Below are 17,740 nucleotides of genomic sequence, written 5' to 3'. Positions count from 1 at the left end.
TTCAAGGCAGTCAAACGAGCTAAAACCCTAATTTGAAGCTGCTTTCCTGCCCTTTTACCAATGTACCAAATTTGTACTAAATGCAAGGGGAATATGGGAACTCTGACCAGGGAGGATGGGAATGGGATTCCTTTCCTGCCACCCCAGGAAGCAGCATTACAACCATAGCAGAAGTCAGTAGATGGGATGTGAAGGCAGAGAGACCAAGACAAATTATGGAGACTCATCAGGTCTGTCTAGCGCTGGACCAGACCACAGGGCTGGCTTGCTAAGGAAGTCAGAATAGCATGGAGCTGAAGAAGTTCTGAAATAGTTCCGTGGCTCTGAACCTGGCCTCTGTAATCCTGTGTTGAGGTCTAAAAGTAAGGAATGTGCCAGGGAAACCAGAGATGGAAACCACACATGCCAATAATAATAGTTAACCGTTTCTGAGCATCCACTCTACGCCAAGCACTTTCATATAAAATGAGTATTATATCCAGACTGGTCGTTACTAGTCCCCAGGAATCATTCTCCCCTTCCTCCTTTTAGTAGTAGACTCCCCTACTGAGCTTTAGCAGAGGGGATATATGCCTTTCCTGCTAGAGAAAATACTTCCAGACTTCCTTGTAGCTGCTGTGACTGTGTGACAGGTTTCACCAGCAGAACGTGAGTAGGTGTAATGTGTGCCATTTCCGCATCATTTCCCTAAAGGAGTGCCCTCCACTTCCTCTTTTCCCTTTCCACTGGGTGGGATGCTGCTGTGGTGGTATTCGTGCTTCCGTGGAGAGGAGACCAACACCCTGGAGAAAGAACCTGGGTCTGTAGAACAGAGCAGCCCTCTCCTCTTGTCACTGCCTTCCGCTGCCCCACCTGGTGAACCTGCCTTTAGAACCTTTCCTTAACTTGGCCAAAGATCAAACACATGCAAAAGAAAAACAATATTGTTAGATTTACATCTGGGTTAAGAGAATATAGGCCACAGGTGAGAGAATCTTAGACGTAAGCTGTACGCGCTCTAGTGAATAGATTGTATAAAAATTATATTGGCTTATTTGGGAACCTTTGATTACATCCTGGTTTCTAGTTAAGTTTCAAATGACTGAGGTTACCTATTAAATGTGCTCCAGGCGAGACAACGGTCATTGTATCGAGGAAAGGCAGACTATTCAAAAGTTCTGGACGATTTATGTGTCAGGTACCAAAGATGGAAGCACACACATACATACACACAGGCACGCGCGCACGCACACACACACACACACACACACAGTCTACCCTCAAGATGTTTGTCGACTGGTGGGAAGTTTGGCAGATATAAAAACAGTGTTGAGAGGAAAAGTATCAGTTAATACTCTTGGCTGTAAGCAACCAAAAATCTGACTCAAACTGGTTTAAGAAAAAAAAGGATCATTAATGTGTTTATATAAGTGTACAGTCCAAGAGTAAACCCGACTTCAGGCATTTAAACCCTACTGAACTGGAATCTTTGTGGCAGGGGCCTGGAAATCTGTATCTTGGTCCCCATCCCATCCCCCCACCAGGTAATTTCAATTCTGTTTTGGAAAGTAATGTTTTATATAGATAATTGAGCTGCGTATTGGAGATTGGACTGGAAAGGGGAGAGAGTGAAGGAGGAGATGATTGTTTCTGAGGGAGAGGAGAGAATCCTGAATCCAGGCAGGGGCAGCCCCGAGTGCCACAATACCTGCTTTGTACTTAGAACAAAGCCAGAGTGCACATTCTGAAGGCTGCTTGCACGGGAGGTTTGAAGGGGAACGAGTAGAGGACCATGTCGTTTGTCCAGCAGTCTGAGGGTTCACAATCCTCATGAAAGTGGCTGTCACTTCCGTTCCTTCACCCAACTACTATTTATTGTGCAACTATGTACCAGGCACCGAGCTAGAAGTGAGGATACAGGTTTATAGGCAAAGAGCCTTTCCTCACGAAGCTTACATTCTAGGGGAAGACAGACAATAAACAATTAGAAAAACGAGCTAACTACTGGCTGTGTTAAGTTTTAAGAATGGAAAAAAATCCTTCACTACTTAGTCCCTAGTGGAGGCTGACATTGGATGGAGTGGAGGAGAGGCCTTCAAGTTGACAACTTAGTGGAGACTTGAGAGCATGAGCATTCCAAACAGAGGCAATAGCAAGTGCAAAGGCCCTGAGGTGAGAGGGAATTGGATGGGGTGGAAACACAGGAAGGAGCAAGTGTGGCCAGAGCTCAGTGAGAGGGAGACTGGAGTGGGATGAGGCTGAAGAAGTTGGCAGCAGCCAGACTACAGGATAACCTGTGGGCACCAAAAAGAGTCAGGATTTTATTCCACACACAATGAAATGTTTGTGTCAAAAGGAATTTCCTGGCTACTGTGTGGAAAAAGGGTAAAATTAAATTCAAGGCTAGATGGACTCCAAGGTTCTTGCCTGGTCCCAACAATTTATGGCAGGCTCCGTGGGGTCCCTAGGAGCCTGCTTAGTAACTGGGGACCCTATATCAGCGATGTCTGATAGAACTTTCTGCCAAGATGGAAATGTTCCATACTTGGGCTCTCCAGTCCCAAAGCTACTATGTGCAAGTGGCTCTTGAGCACGTGATATGTGGCTAGTGTGACTGAGGAGCTAGAATTTAAATACTATTCCATTCAAAGTAATTTGTTTAAAGGTATGGAGCCACGTGTGGCTAATGGCTGTTGTACTCGTTAGCACAACGCAACACAACACAGCGCTGGGTGCCTGAGGGTTTCTACTCGTTATCCAGAAGCCAGGGCCTTCTCCAGATGGTGGGACTGTAAGAGGGTACATTGATTCCTAAATGCTAAGCCCCCTCTGTGCGTATGGCTTGTCAAGACGGACAGGCTCCAGGAGTATCCTACGCTTCATTTTGTCACCGGGGAGGTAAGTGCACACGGCTGTGAGCCGCTCCTCGCGCGCCCTCAGGGGAGGCCCCGCACTGCGAACAAAGGTTTCTGGACCGCTCTATCCAGGACGCACCAACCTTGCGCTCTCGCGGCCGCCGGCGCGGTCCAGCCATTGGCAGGAGAGGTATAACGGCCCCGCAGCGTCTCGCCCCGCCTGCCCCGCAGCCCGGCCGCGTAGACATCAGCTCCGGGCGCAGCACAGGTGGGCTGGGGAAGCAGGGGACCTAGGCGAGCTACCGAGCGGGGTTGGAGGTTCGGGGACCCCTCGGCGCGCAGTCGTCTTTTCTCCTCTTCGCGGATGGGGGCGTGGGTGGCGCGGGCTGTGGCCCGCACCGGATCGGCTTCCTGAGCTTGCTTTCGCTTTGCCGGGGGCTTGGCGAGGCCTGTGCACCGCAAGCGAGCAGAGAGAGCCGCGCAGATGGCCGCGCGGGAGGGGCGGGGAGCTGGCGCCTTACACCCTGCGAGACCCCTGCCCTCTCCCGGAGCACGCGTCCCTGGCACCGGCTCGGTGCCCCGCGGCGCGCGTGGGTCCTGGCTGGCCGGAAGGCGCCCCTGACCTTGGTGTCTCCCCGTGCCAGGTCTGCGCAAGGGCCATGGGCGCCGCGCTGGGCACGGGTGCGCGGCTGGCTCTCCTACCCGGCCGGGCCTGCAGCGCTGTCCGGCACTGGGAGCCCCCCGCGCCCGCCCGAGGCTGCCACTCCAAGGCCGGCCCGGCGCGCCCGGTGCCCCTGAAGAAGCGCGGATACGATGTCACCAGGAACCCGCATCTCAACAAGGTAAAGGTCCGGAAGGGTAGGACGGCCCAAGCCACTATTCTGCGGCCCGCGGGATGGGCGCCCCGCCCCCTGGGCCAGGGGAGGATCCTTCCAGAGGCCCTTCCAGCGGCTTTACATTTTTGCCTTGGGGAGGCTTGGTGTAACTCGGTTTGGCTTTTTTACCACACCTCTTCTGCGTGGAAAGTGGTAATCAGTAATGCAGGAAGCCTAATTTCTTTCGTAAGAACAAATATAGACTGGGTTAAGGTCCTCATGGCCAGTCTGACTTGAGGTCAGATCTCCCCTTGATGCTTGCTGATTCTGTTGATCTTGGGCAGTTCATTTAACCTCTGTCCGTCCAAGTTTACCTGTCTGTAAAAGCGAAGCAGTTGTCTCGGGAGCGTTGTGAGATTTAAAGAGAAAATGGAGGTAGCGTTCTTCGCACAGTACCTGACATCCAGTGAGAACAAATGTCAGCTAAGGTTATAATTATTCTGAGGAAAAGATTTTTAATTTGAGCGAGGGCAAGAAAGTCTAGAATTAAGGAATGTTTAGACCTTGAAAGGGCATCACAGATCCTAATTCAAACCTCTCCTTTTACAAATGAGAAAACAAGACAAAGGGAACTTGCCCAAGGTCACCAGCTAGTTCGTTCTGGCTCTGCCACTGGAATCTGGGTCTGGATCTCAGGTGCTTGGGTCAAGTTCAGCCCACTGCTAACCCAGTGTTTAGGAGCACACACACTTGTTTCTGGGAGTAGAGTTTAGTATCATTGGTGTTAAAACCAAGAGACCTGGATTTGAGGCCTGTCTCCCAACACCTCCTTGATTTAACTTGGGCATCTCATTTAATTTCTCTGAGGTTCAACTTTCTCCTGCTTAAAGTGGATATTATGACAGACCCACCATTCCTACCACATTCTGTTATTGTGACAATCAAATGCATTACTGAACTTGAAATCAAATTTTAAACTATATAAAGTGCTTGGTAAATAAGTAATTACTACAAAATAAAAGTTTGAATAATTTCTTTGAATCAGGATTGTGAAATTCAAGTGAGGAAGTACTTGTGAAAAAGGTGTTTTTGAGAAATAGGAACAATTATATAGATACTAAGTATTGTGATTATTTCCTGCAGAATTAATAGAAACTAAGAAAGAAAATTTTCTCTCAACCTCCATCTATCATACTACAATCCCTGCTTCCCCCCAGAGAAACCCGAGATCCTTTGTATATTACTACTTTGGGATAGGTAAGGTGTTTTACGAATTTAAATTTACTTTGGTAGCAAGTGTTAGAAAACTCAGCTCAAACTGGCTTAGCAAATAAGAGATTTCTTTAGCTAAATATCTAGAGGAAGAAAGGGTTTGACCCAGCAGTCCATATGGCATCCTTAAGGATGCAGGTTCTCTCTGGGTCTCTGCTCTGCTTTTGCAAGGTCAGCTGCATCCTCGGACTCCATCCAGTAGAGTCTTTCACCCGGATTCTGCCATAGTCCCCCGTCTCCTTTTTTCATACCACACCATCCAGGGATAGAAAGACATTTTCTTCTGGTAGCTCCTGTGGAAGAGAAAGGACACTTTCTCTGGAGCCTCAGAAAAAGAGTCTTTCTGTCTCATGGACTCTGATTGGATTCCCTTCCATCCCCAAACCGGTCACCATAATTTAAGTAAGTCAGGGCTCACCCCTGGATTTAAAGACAGAGTTTAGGTTAGGGACACCCATACCAACTGGCTTAGAATAAAGGGGATATGGCTCCCCACCCTGCCCCCCAGTAAATCTGTGTATTGTCATCAGAGGGAGGAGGGATAGATGCTGGAAAGCAAAATAATAAACTCCCACTACTGACTGTGATTGTTCGAGCGATCATTGCTTTAGAAATACTGGCATATTATAGTTAGCACTTAATGCTTTATGAATAGTTAAAAAAAAATAAAAGGAGGACTTGAATGTCTCTTTTATTGTTTTTAGCCCTAAGTTTATGGTTCCCTAAAAGCACTCTTGCCCCTTGCCCTTGTTCTTGATGTAATTTTTTCCTCCTAAATAATATAAATGGGTCATTATCCATAAATCTAGGGGCCCGAACTTTTCATGATGTTAAAGATTTTTTTGTGTATCCCTGAAGTCAGCTGATGCTGGTCTGGGGTGAGGAGGGTATCTGGAGTGATGCTGAGAGAGGCTCTTGGCCTCCTGCATTCACCCTTGGGGAGGGAGGGGAGACAATGGAGGGAGCATCACTGCCTAGGAGCCGCCCCTCTCTTCCCACTGAGCTGCCACCCTCTTGCTGTCCTGCTGACCTCCGGCACTCAGAGAGTTTCCAGGGAAGGCTTGGCGCTTGGCACTTTCCATCAGCCAGATGGGGAGACTTGCTGAGTTAAACAGAACAACTGAGGTTATCACTGAGAAAACAAGAGAAGGGCAGCTTTGAAAGGGACCAGTACTTAGTGGGTGGGTCTGTGGGTGGATTTTTTTCTGCTAGACTCCGAGCTCCTCCAGGGCAGGGACTGAGTTTCATGCATTTGTGGCAGGCACTGGGTAGTTCCTGAAGGGTGTAACAAGGGGCATGAACATGAAAGCTAACATTACATTCTTCGAACATGTTCTCTGGGTTTGCCTCCCGCTTTTGACAGATCAGGAGAGGCATTTCAGTTGAAGCTTGAGGGCAGAGGGTCGTCAGGAGATGGAATTCTCTGAGAGAAGAAGAGCTGCTGCACAGGCCAAGCATCACTGCTCTTGTGCAGTCAGGGTCTGGTCCCTGCTCTGCCATAACCTCGCCGTGCGATCTGTGCTGAATCTCATTAGCCTCTCTGCCCATGTCACACCACTGCTGTGAGGATCGCAGGGGTGAAATCATTTTGAAAACTGTACGGCACTAAGTATTAGGTGATCGTGTTGACAAGTTCCAGAATCAGGGTTGGAAGCTCCCTTAGATATGGCCTAGTCTGGAATTGTTGGACGTGAAATTAGCTTGGGTCTAACCAGCACTTTTATGTTAAAGAAATGGGTTAGAATAGAATGAAAAAATAGTAAATGTATTAAACTTAATAAAGATAAGTCTTATACCAAGTCACCATGTGAAATGCCAGTTTTTGCTGTGGATTGTCATTAAAAAAAAAAAAAGCTTTTGAAAACCATTGTTCTCATCCAGCATCTCATTTTCAGATGTAGAGACAGGCAGAGAAAGTCAGATGCCACAGAGATTGTCATTTGTTGCAGAAGTAGGCAGAGGAAGCCCACCTCCAGATTTTCAGTCCACGGAATCACAATGACAATTCTCATTCACATCTGCTTTGACTGATTCAGGCACATTCAGAACGATGACAGAACTGGAACTGGATGATTCCAAGTTCCCTACAGGAGTCTAGATTTTCTGATTGATGCAAATTCAGCAATACATCAATTTCAACTTCCCTTTAAAAAAAAAAAACTAATATTGTGCTTTTCTTCTAAAATTTACATAATGACCTCTTCTGTTATCCATGTAGATTGTGGCAACAGAGTAAATCTGATTACATATTACAAGACATCAGACATATTTTACTTACATTAAACAGGCAATTATCAACCCCATTTTATAGGGTATCTTCATTGGACAAATCATCCCCATCCTATTCATGTAGTAGCAAGTGAGCCATCAAAACGTTGCTGGCCCCAGCTTATCTCTGGCCTCTTTTGGGAAGGGATGTTCTATTCCCACTCCCCAAACTAGACTTGAGTCCCCTCCCATTTGTCTTCTCACTCCATGTTTCTTTCCTTTCGGCACTGAGCACCCTGTTGTCATGGCTGGTTGATTTGTCTTCCACACTAGATCCTGAGCACCTTGAGGACAGAGACTGTCTTGTCACACAATATTCTCTATGCCTGACTTGAGATGCTCAATAAATATTTGCTCTTTGAATGATCTCAATCGAGTCCTAACCCCTTTCCTCTCAATTTTATGGATCTTAATGTCACTGCTTTACAGTTAGCCTCAAGCTCTTGTTGTCTAGAGAAATGTCTACAAATAGCCTATTGGGAGGAAATACACCTACTTGACCTTGAAAGACCATCAGCTTGATGGTCAGGGAAAGAATGAATGAAGCGTACTTGGTCCAGTCGCTGTGATTATGGACCAGCGCATTTCATGCAGCGGGGCCTTCTTAAACTGCAAGGCGTGGTGACCGCCTTCACATGTGGACTAGATGCATGTAGATTAGTAAACGTGTTAAGGCCTGGGGGCCTGCACTACAGTGCTGGCTGCACATGTGAGGCCACGCAGGTTTTAGCTCAGTCCTTCTACATGCAGTGGTAATTTATTAGACTCCCACACAGCTGGGATTTGCCTTTGACTAAAGTATGTTTTTGTTCGGTGCCGGTGTAGACTTGATCTTGCCTCCTTTGGGTTGGGGGAGTCTGTCATCACACACTTGGCTTACTGATCAATCAGGAGGTGATGGCTGGGTTGTACACTGAACTAGAAGTCTGTTGCAGATGCTCTTTTGTGTCCCAAAGGCCGATAACATAATGTGTCTTGCTGAGACCTCTGCTTCAGGTGTGATGTTGGGTTGGGCCTCCTTGATTGATAAAGAAGCAATGCATTAAGTGAACATTATTTCCATAAGCAGCAGTTTGCTCTAGATCTAAGCCTCTTGTGCAGTGACTCAGGGCATCGAAGCTCAAATACTGTTCAGATATTTTAAGAACAAACAAGCAGAGGCAGGTTGGAATTAAATCCTTCCCTGTTGGGGCTTCCCTGGTGGCGCAGTGGTTGGGAGTCCGCCTGCCGATGCAGGGGACGCGGGTTTGTGCCCTGGTCTGGGAGGATCCCACATCCTGCGGAGCAGCTGGGCCCGTGAGCCGTGGCCGCTGAGCCTGCGCGTCCGGAGCCTGTGCTCCGCAACGGGAGAGGCCACAGCAGTGAGAGGCCCGCGTACCGCAAAGAAAGAAAAAAAAAAATCCTTCCCTGTCAAATACTGTCCTGGCTTCATGGGATTGATAACACTTGGTGTTAGGGCTTTGTGCTTGGAACAGCTAAAAGAACTTGTATTAGTTAGGCTAAAGGTTAGGCAACTTCAACAAGGTAAACCCCAGACTCAGAGGCTTAAACAAGATAGTGTATTTTTTTTTTTTGCGGTACGCGGGCCTCTCACTGCTGTGGCCTCTCCCGTTGCGGAGCACAGGCTCCAGACGCGCAGGCTCAGCGGCCATGGCTCACAGGTCCAGCCGCTCCGCGGCATGTGGGATCTTCCCGGATCGGGGCACAAACCCGCGTCCCCTGCATCGGCAGGCGGACTCTCAACCACTGCGCCACCAGGGAAGCCCAGAAGTGTACTTTTCACATGAACAAGTCTGGGTAGGCAATCGCAGGTTGGTATGTGGCTTGATTTTGTTGCTCTGCCATCCTCAGTGTGCATCTTACATTTCGTGGTCCAAGATGGTTGCTTCTAGGCTCTGCCATAATTCCATACAGAAGCCAGTCGGAAGGGAAAATACACAATTTGGATGTTGCAAATATCACTTCCATTCACATCCAGTTGTCCTGAGCTTGGTCATACACCACACCTAGCTGTAAGAGAATCTCGGAAATGTAATCTTTAGCTGGGCACCCATATATCCCCTTAAAAATTCTGTACCACTAAGGAAAGAAAGAATGGCTATTGGGGAAACTGCTACAAAATGCTTATCTGAAGTTTTAATTTGATTTACTGTCAATTTTATCCCAACCTTTAAAATCCATCAGTTTCTCTACATCCCCTCTACCACCAGCCTTGTTCACTCCTTCATCGTCTTGTGTCTAGATTAGGCAGGAGCCTTCCAGTGGCTCTCCAACCTGCAGTCCTGTTTCTTTCAATCTGCTTCTCTGTGTCTGTTGACCACACCTTGAGAGGCTAAAACCTTGCACACATCCTTAACCACTCTCTTTCTTTCAGACCCCATGTCCAATTCACCGGATAGTCCTGTTGCTCTGTCTTCAGACTAGATCTGGAATCCACCTTCTGCTCTCACCACGGGGCCCACCCTGACCTAAGGCACCACTATTTCTCTGCTGGATGACTGCAGTGTCCCCCTAGCTGCTCTCCTTGTGTTCCTTTTGTTTGTTCTCCTCACAACAGCCAGTGTGAGCCTTGTAAAATGAAATTTGATCACGTCACTCTTCCGCTAGAAACCCTGCAGAGTCAAAGTTCTTACCATGCCCTGCATGATTTGACCCCCCCTGACCTCATCTTTTGCTACTCCTCAGCCTCACGTGCTGCCCAAACATGCTGGCCTCAAACACTCCAAGCATGCTCCTACCTGGAGTCTTTGCACTGGCTAATCCCTCTTGTAGAGCACACAGCCCCTACATAACCATGTGGTTAACTCTCTCACCTTCTTCAAGGCTCCTCACTTTCTCAATGAGACCTATCAGACCACCCATGGGAAGTTGTAAACAGCCCTTTCAACCTTCTTGGTCTACTTTTCCTCCATAGTTTTTGATACTTCCTAACATACTGTTTAATTTTCCTACTTACCATACCTCTTGGTTTTTATGTGCATTTCCCCACTATAATGTAAGCTCCATTTAGGCAGGGATTTTTGTTTTATTTGTTCATTGATGTATCCAAGGTACTTAGAACAGTGCCTGGTCCATAGTTCGGTACCCAGTAAACAGTCATTGGATGAGTGAATCATTCAGAGAGACATCTACTGAGGTTTCTTCCTCTCATCCTTTCCCTTCCCCCTCCTCCTTCACCAAAGCCCCCCTTCTCTTCCTTTGGTGCTTTTCCTTCCCCGGTATCCTCCTCTATGGGGTTTATATGCCCAAGATCACTTGTATCTGGAATGTGGATAAATCTCACATCAGACCTCTGTGTGCCCAGAGGCCCACTTACTGTGAAGACTGGAGAAGCACAACACAGATGTTCACCCTTTGTTATTTCCAGTTTTACCAGCCAAGCCTGGGGAAAAGGAGACCCTATTCTGGAGACACAGATGGTACCTTGAAAGCAGAGATGGATGGAGACATTCTTGAGGCTCACAGAAAAAAACAAAGGGTGGGGGGTGTCCAGGCTGTGGGCCAGAGACAGGAAACCCCGGCTTCTGTCAGCATCTCCAACTTCCTAGAACTCCCACCCTCTACTTTGAGTCTTGGTAGCCCCCATCCCTGCTCTGAACTTCTCTGATTTCCCCGTGCTGCAGCACCCCTGCTGAAGATACGGGAAACCATGTTATAGATTCAGTGACCCCCACCCCTGTTCATATGTTGAAGCCCTATCTCCCTAATGTGATGGTATTTTGGAGGGGGGGCCTTTGGGAGGTAGAGCCCTCATGATGGGATTAGTGTCCTAATAAAAAGAGAAAGGCCACTAATCCTCTCCCTCTCTGCCATGTGAAAGTAGAGCAAGAAAAATGACCATCTGCAAGCCAGGAAGTTGGTTCTCACCAGGAACTGAATCGGCCATACCTTGGTCTTGGACTTTCAGCCTCCAGAATCGTGAGAAGTAAATTTCTGTTATGTAAGCCACCCAGTCTATGGTATTTTGTTATAGCAGCCCAACTGGGCTAAGACATCATAACTGCCTTAAGACGAGGAACTGCCTCGTATCTCGGGGTCAGGAAATCAAGGAAGTGTGGGATGGGATGCAGGAGCACAGGAGGAAGATCTGCTACTCCTAGAACCCAAAACGGATGCTCAGAAAGTGATTTCTCATAAACATGTTGTTATAAACAGTTGAATTGTTCTCCAAAGAAAGTATATTATGTGTTAGATTAGCATTTGTGTGATCATTATGAAGATTTCAGAAATGTTGGCTTATGTTTATGAATGCTTAATTCAAAATGCAAAACACTAAGTGGAATCTATATCCATGAGCATTACTGTAGAAAGATGTAGCTCTATAAAAAGACTTGGAACTAAATGTGTGAAAATGATCATGTTAGGGCAGTGGAATTATGGGAGATTTATTTCCTCTTTATATAATTTTCTTTAATGGTCCATTGTCTTTTCAATTTTAGGTTACGGTTTCTGTTGGAAATTGAGTTTCTAGAGCCAAGTAAATAACAGATCAACTTTTGAAAGTTGACCCATCTGTAACACAAGGGTGGCACTCTGATCCTGTGGAAATCCCTCTAAAATAGTCTTATTTCAAGATTTGCTTGCATATATTTTCTTATCTTCTAGAGGCAATGTGTTTAGATTCATGTAATAAAATGTCAACATGGGAACCCTCCACCTGTCCTGAAAACAGTGGTAAACAGCAGTATCTAGAGTCTGTAACAGCAGCACTGGAGGGCAAATCCCACACAGAAATTCATGTTGTCTGGCTCAGACGGGCCAAATGGTGTCAAAGTCAATCTAAATCTGGACTCTCTATATGGAGTTTCTGTGGATGCTTTTTCAGCCTCATCTCCAGCCTCTGTTTCCAGTTTCTCTTGGTCCTCTTGGGCCTCTGTAGGCTCTGGGGGTTACGGCTTTATTTTACTTTGCATTTGTGTCATTTCTACCAAAGGTTTCTTTTATCATCTACTCTCTCCTTTCCAATGCCAGTCTTATAGTGAAGGGCAGGGGGAGAAGGCGTTTTGATTCATGTGGCCATTGCAAAGGGGTCAATGGTGTGAGGCACTTTTGTTTGCAGAGACGAGGTTATAGTCAGCTTCCAGATCTTCACTTTGATGTGTAGAAAGTATAATACATTGGGAAATCCTTGGAGTGGTGTCTCACTGTCTCTGTGACACAGAGCACAAAAGATGCTCTATGACTGTGTGATGAAAATCTGAGGGCTAGCCCATGATTGGGGGTGCCAGGGTCAGCAGTTAAAAGCATGCATTCATTCTGTACCCAGATGGTTGCTTGGCAGCCTGGTGAAAACACAGCTCCTACCCAAAGGACAAAGTAAAGAGTAAAAAGTACTCAGTCATTTGAGGAGAGGGTTTTGGGGTAGAAAGATCATCAGCTTTTGAGGAACTTGAATAAGAGAAAATTAAAGCTGCTTTGCTTTCAAAAGTGATATGAAAAGCTAGAGGGACCATAGGGGATAGAGTTGAATGATTAGCAACTTGAGAATATTATTCTTTTTAAAGCATTTTGTCTGGATTCTGTATCGTTGTTTGGTAGTAATCTCCATGAAGCCCGTAGCATAATGGTCCTGAAACACACTCCCTTGTGGTGTGGAACTCTGGAGAAGGCAGACCCTGTTTGTTCCTTTGTTTTGTTTTGCCTTGTTCTTTCAGAAAAGAGCAGGAGGGAGGCAGCATCTGCACAAGGTGGCACCTCTTCTGAGTTGTCGATCTGTGCAGTGACTTTCCCCATGAGACAAAGGCTGTCATGTTCCCTCATGACTTCAGTGGAGCTGGGTCTCCATTCACAGTAGACGGTTCCCATCCCCACTTTGTCCGGTTTCTGAAGGAGGTGTTGAGGATTCCAACCTAGATTCATATTATACTGAATTTCCTTCAGTAGCAGAACGCCTTATGGAAGGAATCCAAGTCATAACGATAAGAGCTGGCATCTTTTTGGACATACGATGTGCCATGGATTGCTCTAAGCAGTTTCTACACGTTAACTCATTTAATACAATATCACAATGCTTTGACATACACTGTCGTATTACAGATGAGAACGCTGAGGTTTAAGGAGGTTAGCTAACTTGCTGGAGGTCTAGCAGTTCGTAGTGGCAGAGCTGGGTCTTGAACCTGGGCCATCTTGTTTTAGGGCCCACATCCTCACCCCTTCTGCTGTACTGCCACTTCCAGTGTGCAAGTGCCCTCTCACTTACACTGGTATATAAAGTCTGATGCTCTGGGGCCTTGCCAGTTATACAGGGGACAGTCCCTCTGTGGCCCTCTGATGGGCTATGACCATACCCGCTGGCTCTGTTAGAATCAGAATCTGGGACTCGGAGGGAACTTTGAAAATCACTGGATACCTTCTCTTTGCCCTCTAAATTTGTGTAATTCTCCCAAGACTCATTTGTTTATTTATTAAATTTATTCATTAGACATTTGCTGAGTGTCTATTATATATTTTAGGCAGTGGAACCTCAGTGGTGGATACAACACTTCTTTTACCTTCAGGAGCTTATGTGTGAGGGGGTGGAGGTGGGGACCAGTTAGTAAGCAGACGGTTTCAATTCAGAAGGGCGGTGTGATGTGAAGAACATGTACTAGTGCTATGGGAGCTTGGGAGAGGGGTGCGAACACACTCTTCCGTCTGGTAGTTCTGTCATCACTGACTCTGTGGAAGAGCAGTCGGCAGATGAAGGTGATGGAGGAGAAGTGGTCTAGGTCAAACCATGAGAGAGAATGGCTTTCTCTCTGAGAACAGCCACCTTTTGTGGTTGAATGTGCAGAAATTGAGCAGTAGGCCCATACCTTGTAAGGGGCCCCATTTTCAGAGAGCTAAATAATTTTACAAAACCTCTAATCTATAAGCAGAGTTAATGATAGATCTCTAGGACTGTGACATGCCCTTTTATTTTGTTCTTTTCCTTCCTTTTGTGTTTCCCAACTCCTGGGGGTACCATTCACAGTGGGTTCACTTATCAAAATCTTCAGGGCTCAGCTCTCCAGGGCCACCTCTGCCATGCCACCTTCCTTGATAATGCCCCATGCAAGTGGCTCGTTCACCCTCTGCGCTCCTCTGGCATGTAGCCTGTGTAGTCATGGCCCTTTTCTACATTTGGTTTCAGTATATACTCATAACGCATGTGTCTGTCTCCATCTGGATGTCATCTTCAGAGCCAGGACCCCCTCTTAGGCACTGCATGGCTCGCACGATGCCTTCTTCATAGTATACTCTCAATAAAAGTTAGTGATGTGAATTACTTTCACATTGCCTCCTGGACACATCAGAAACCGCTCTGGTGAACACTGATAGTACACAACCCCATCTGCCATCTCTTCTAAAAAGATGGTGACAATATAATTATGCTTAGATCTCTCCATGGGCCTTGGAGGATTTTGAAAGCCAAGAGAAATATTTTATTTTGGTCATAAAAATTTCAGGAACCCATTCCTTTCTTTTTTTTTTTTTTTTTTTTTTTGCGGTACGCGGGCCTCTCACTGTTGTGGCCTCTCCTGTTGCGGAGCACAGGCTCCGGACACGCAGGCTCAGCGGCCATGGCTCACGGGCCCAGCCACTCTGCGGCATGTGGGATCTTTCCGGACCGGGGCACGAACCCGTGTCCCCTGCATCGGCAGGCGGACTCGCAACCACTGCGCCAGGGAAGCCCAGGAACCCATTTCTTTAAGAGAGTTTTCTGCCCTGATGCTGTACCAGGTGCATTTCATCTAAAGAACAGCACCTTTATGATCAGATGATTTATTCTCATCCTTGAGGCTGCTTAAGACCCTAGATTTAGACCTCTGTAACTAGTAACAGGTTAAAGGATTCTGGTGGTGAAGGAAAGCTGTCAGCTAGAATCAGCTGTGTGTGCCCCCCTCCCCCTCCCCCCATCACCAGGGCACAGCCTGTGACCAGATAGTAGGCAACAGAGCACACTGGCTATGTTCTAGGGATTTGGAGTCAGAAAAGCCCAAGGTTCCGGTTCCAGCTCAGCCATCCACTATATGTGGGATTTTGGGAAGGGCATTTCATTTCTTTAAGCCTCAATTTCCACATCTGTGAATGGGGATGATAACAAAATATACCCACTTCACAGGGTGCTATAATGATTAAATGAAATAATGTATGTAAGCACACTGTAAGTGCTCAATTAATTCTCAGTGAATCCACAGCTCTAAAAATTTTGCTCCGTTTCTAACATAGTGTGAAGCCCTGTGTGGGCCTCAGAAGAGGGCACAGACTTAATAGGGTTTAGACCTGGTCCTTGCCCTTCTGGAGAATCCAGTCCAGAAGGAGAGGGGAAGACTGAGGAATCCAAACTTATTCTCCATGGGTGTGGATACATCAGATTTTGGCAGAGACTTGATAAGAGAGGAGTGAATCCAGGAAGAGGCAGGTTGAACAGAGACTTTACAAATAATTTCTGGGTACTTGATGGATCTTAAGCTGGATGATCTAGATGTTTGTCTGAAAGAAAATGAAATTAAAAAGACTTCAGCAGCAGAAAACAGAGCGCCATTTGAAAACCTGGTACTTCCAGAATTTAAAGCTGGTGTTGAAGGGAGTGGCTGCTGTCATACCCCAAAGGAATCTCAGGATTTTGCCCCAACATTTTGGCACGTTCTAACCAAAGTTTTTAAAAGGAACATTGATCCAAAGTAGCTGGATTTTTTTATCCATTAACTTGTCTTTTTGTCTCTCATCTGTCTATCTGTCTATCTATCGATCTATCTATCTATCTACCAACCATCACTACAACACTCCCAGTCTCGTGAGATCATGATAGCAAGACAGCAAGACAAGAGAATGTCTGCTAGGGTAGTTTAGCATTAAAGTTAAAAAGTTGCTTCAAATCCAGCTAAAGAGGGCATGGCTGGGCCCACCTCACCTAGCAGGGAGTTTAGATAGTCCTCCAGCCTCCATACACTCTGCCTTGGGTAATGAATAAATTAATTGCATATGCATATTTTAAATGAGCATCTCTCCTCTATAAGAACCCAGGATGAGCATTCCCCAAAAGACTATGAAGAGGTCATCTTGTCCAGCCCTTTGTCTTTGAGCAGATAAGATCCATTGATCTGTATGTCTGTTTTTGTGCCAATACCACACTATTTTGATTACTGTAGCTTTGTAGTATTGTCTGAAGTCTGGGAGAGTTATGCATCCTGCTTTTTTTTTTTCCCCCCCTCAGGATTTCTTTCACAATTCTGGGTCTTTTATGGTTCCATACAAATCTTTGGATTATTTGTTCTAGTTCTGTGAAAAATGTCATGGGTATTTTGATAAGGATTGAATTAAATCTGTAGATTGCTTTGGGTAGTATTGCCATTTTAACAATATTAATTCTTACAATTCAAGAACATGGGGTGTCTTACCATTTCTTTGAATCCTCTTTAATTTCCTTTATTAATGTTTTACAGTTCTCAGCATGTAAGTCTTTTACCTCCTTGGTCAGGTTTATTCCTAGGTATTTTGGGTTTTTTGGTGCTATTTTAAAAGGTATTTTTTTTTTACATTCCCTTTCTGATATTTTATTGTTAGTGTAAATAAATGCAACCAACTTTTGAATGTTAATCTTGTATTCTGCTGCTTTGCTGAATTAATTTACTAGATCTAGTAGTTTTTGTGTAGAGTCCTTAGCGTTTTCTTTTTTTTTTTTAATTAATTAATTTATTTATTTTTGGCTGTGTTGGGTCTTCGTTTCTGTGCAAGGGCTTTCTCTAGTTGTGGCAAGCGGGAGCCACTCTTCATCGCGGTGTGCAGGCCTCTCACTGTCGCGGCCTCTGTTGTTGCAGAGCACAGGCTCCAGACGCGCAGGCTCAGTAGCTGTGGCTCATGGGCCCAGTTGCTCCGCGGCATGTGGGATCTTCCCAGACCAGGGCTCAAACCCATATCCCCTGCATTGGCAGGCAGATTCTCAACCACTGCGCCACCAGGGAAGCCCAGCGTTTTCTATATATAGTATCATGTCATCTGCATATAGTGACAGTTTTACCTCTTCCCTTCCAATCTGTTTCAATGGAACAGAATAGAGAGCCCAGAAATGAACCCATACACCTACAGTCAATTCATCTTCTACAAAGGAGGCAAGAATATAAAATGGGAAAAAGACAGTATCATTAGCAAGTGGTGCTGGGAAAGTTGGACAGCTGCATGTAAATTAATAAAGTTACAACACACCCTCACACCATGCACAAAAATAAACTCAAAATGGCTTAAAGACTTAAACGTGAGACATGACACCATAAAACTCCTAGAAGAGAGCGTAGGCAAAACATTCTCTGACATAAATTGTACCAATGTTTTCTTAGGTCAGTCTCCCAAGGCAATAGAAATAAAACCAAAAATAAACAAATGGAATCTAATCAAACTTACAAGCCTTTGCACATAAAAGGAAACCATAAAAAAATGGAAAGACAAACTATGGAATGGGATAAAATATTTGCAAGTGGTGCTACAGACAAGGGCTTGATCTCCAAAATATACAAACAGCTCATACAACTCAATACCGAAAAAACAAACATCCCAATTGGAAAAATGGGCAGAAAAAAAAAAAAAGAAAAA

General features: G+C 45.8%; 1 protein-coding gene across 3 annotated transcripts in view; it reads left to right on the top strand.

The window, feature by feature from the left end:
* The first annotated feature begins 866 nt into the window (after positions 1 to 866).
* The window catches only part of ME3 (malic enzyme 3), a 200,470-nt gene continuing 183,596 nt past the window's right edge, over positions 867 to 17,740 (top strand). Inside the window, exons 1-2 of one of the 3 annotated variants that reach the window (XM_022594055.3) lie at positions 867 to 2,877; positions 3,479 to 3,676. In XM_022594055.3, coding sequence (XP_022449763.1) covers positions 3,494 to 3,676 — 183 coding nt within the window. In that variant the 5' untranslated portion in view covers positions 867 to 2,877; positions 3,479 to 3,493. Of the gene's footprint in view, positions 3,103 to 3,478; positions 3,677 to 17,740 lie in introns of all 3 variants that reach the window. The other 2 variants (XM_089915378.1, XM_022594053.3) reach the window with 2 other exon arrangements.

The sequence above is a fragment of the Delphinapterus leucas genome, chromosome 7 (assembly GCF_059928025.1).
Source record: "Delphinapterus leucas isolate spDelLeu-1000000601 "Yukka" chromosome 7, BTC_Dleu_Yukka2, whole genome shotgun sequence".
NCBI lineage: Eukaryota > Metazoa > Chordata > Mammalia > Artiodactyla > Monodontidae > Delphinapterus > Delphinapterus leucas.
This window is presented reverse-complemented; position numbering and strand designations above follow the sequence as displayed.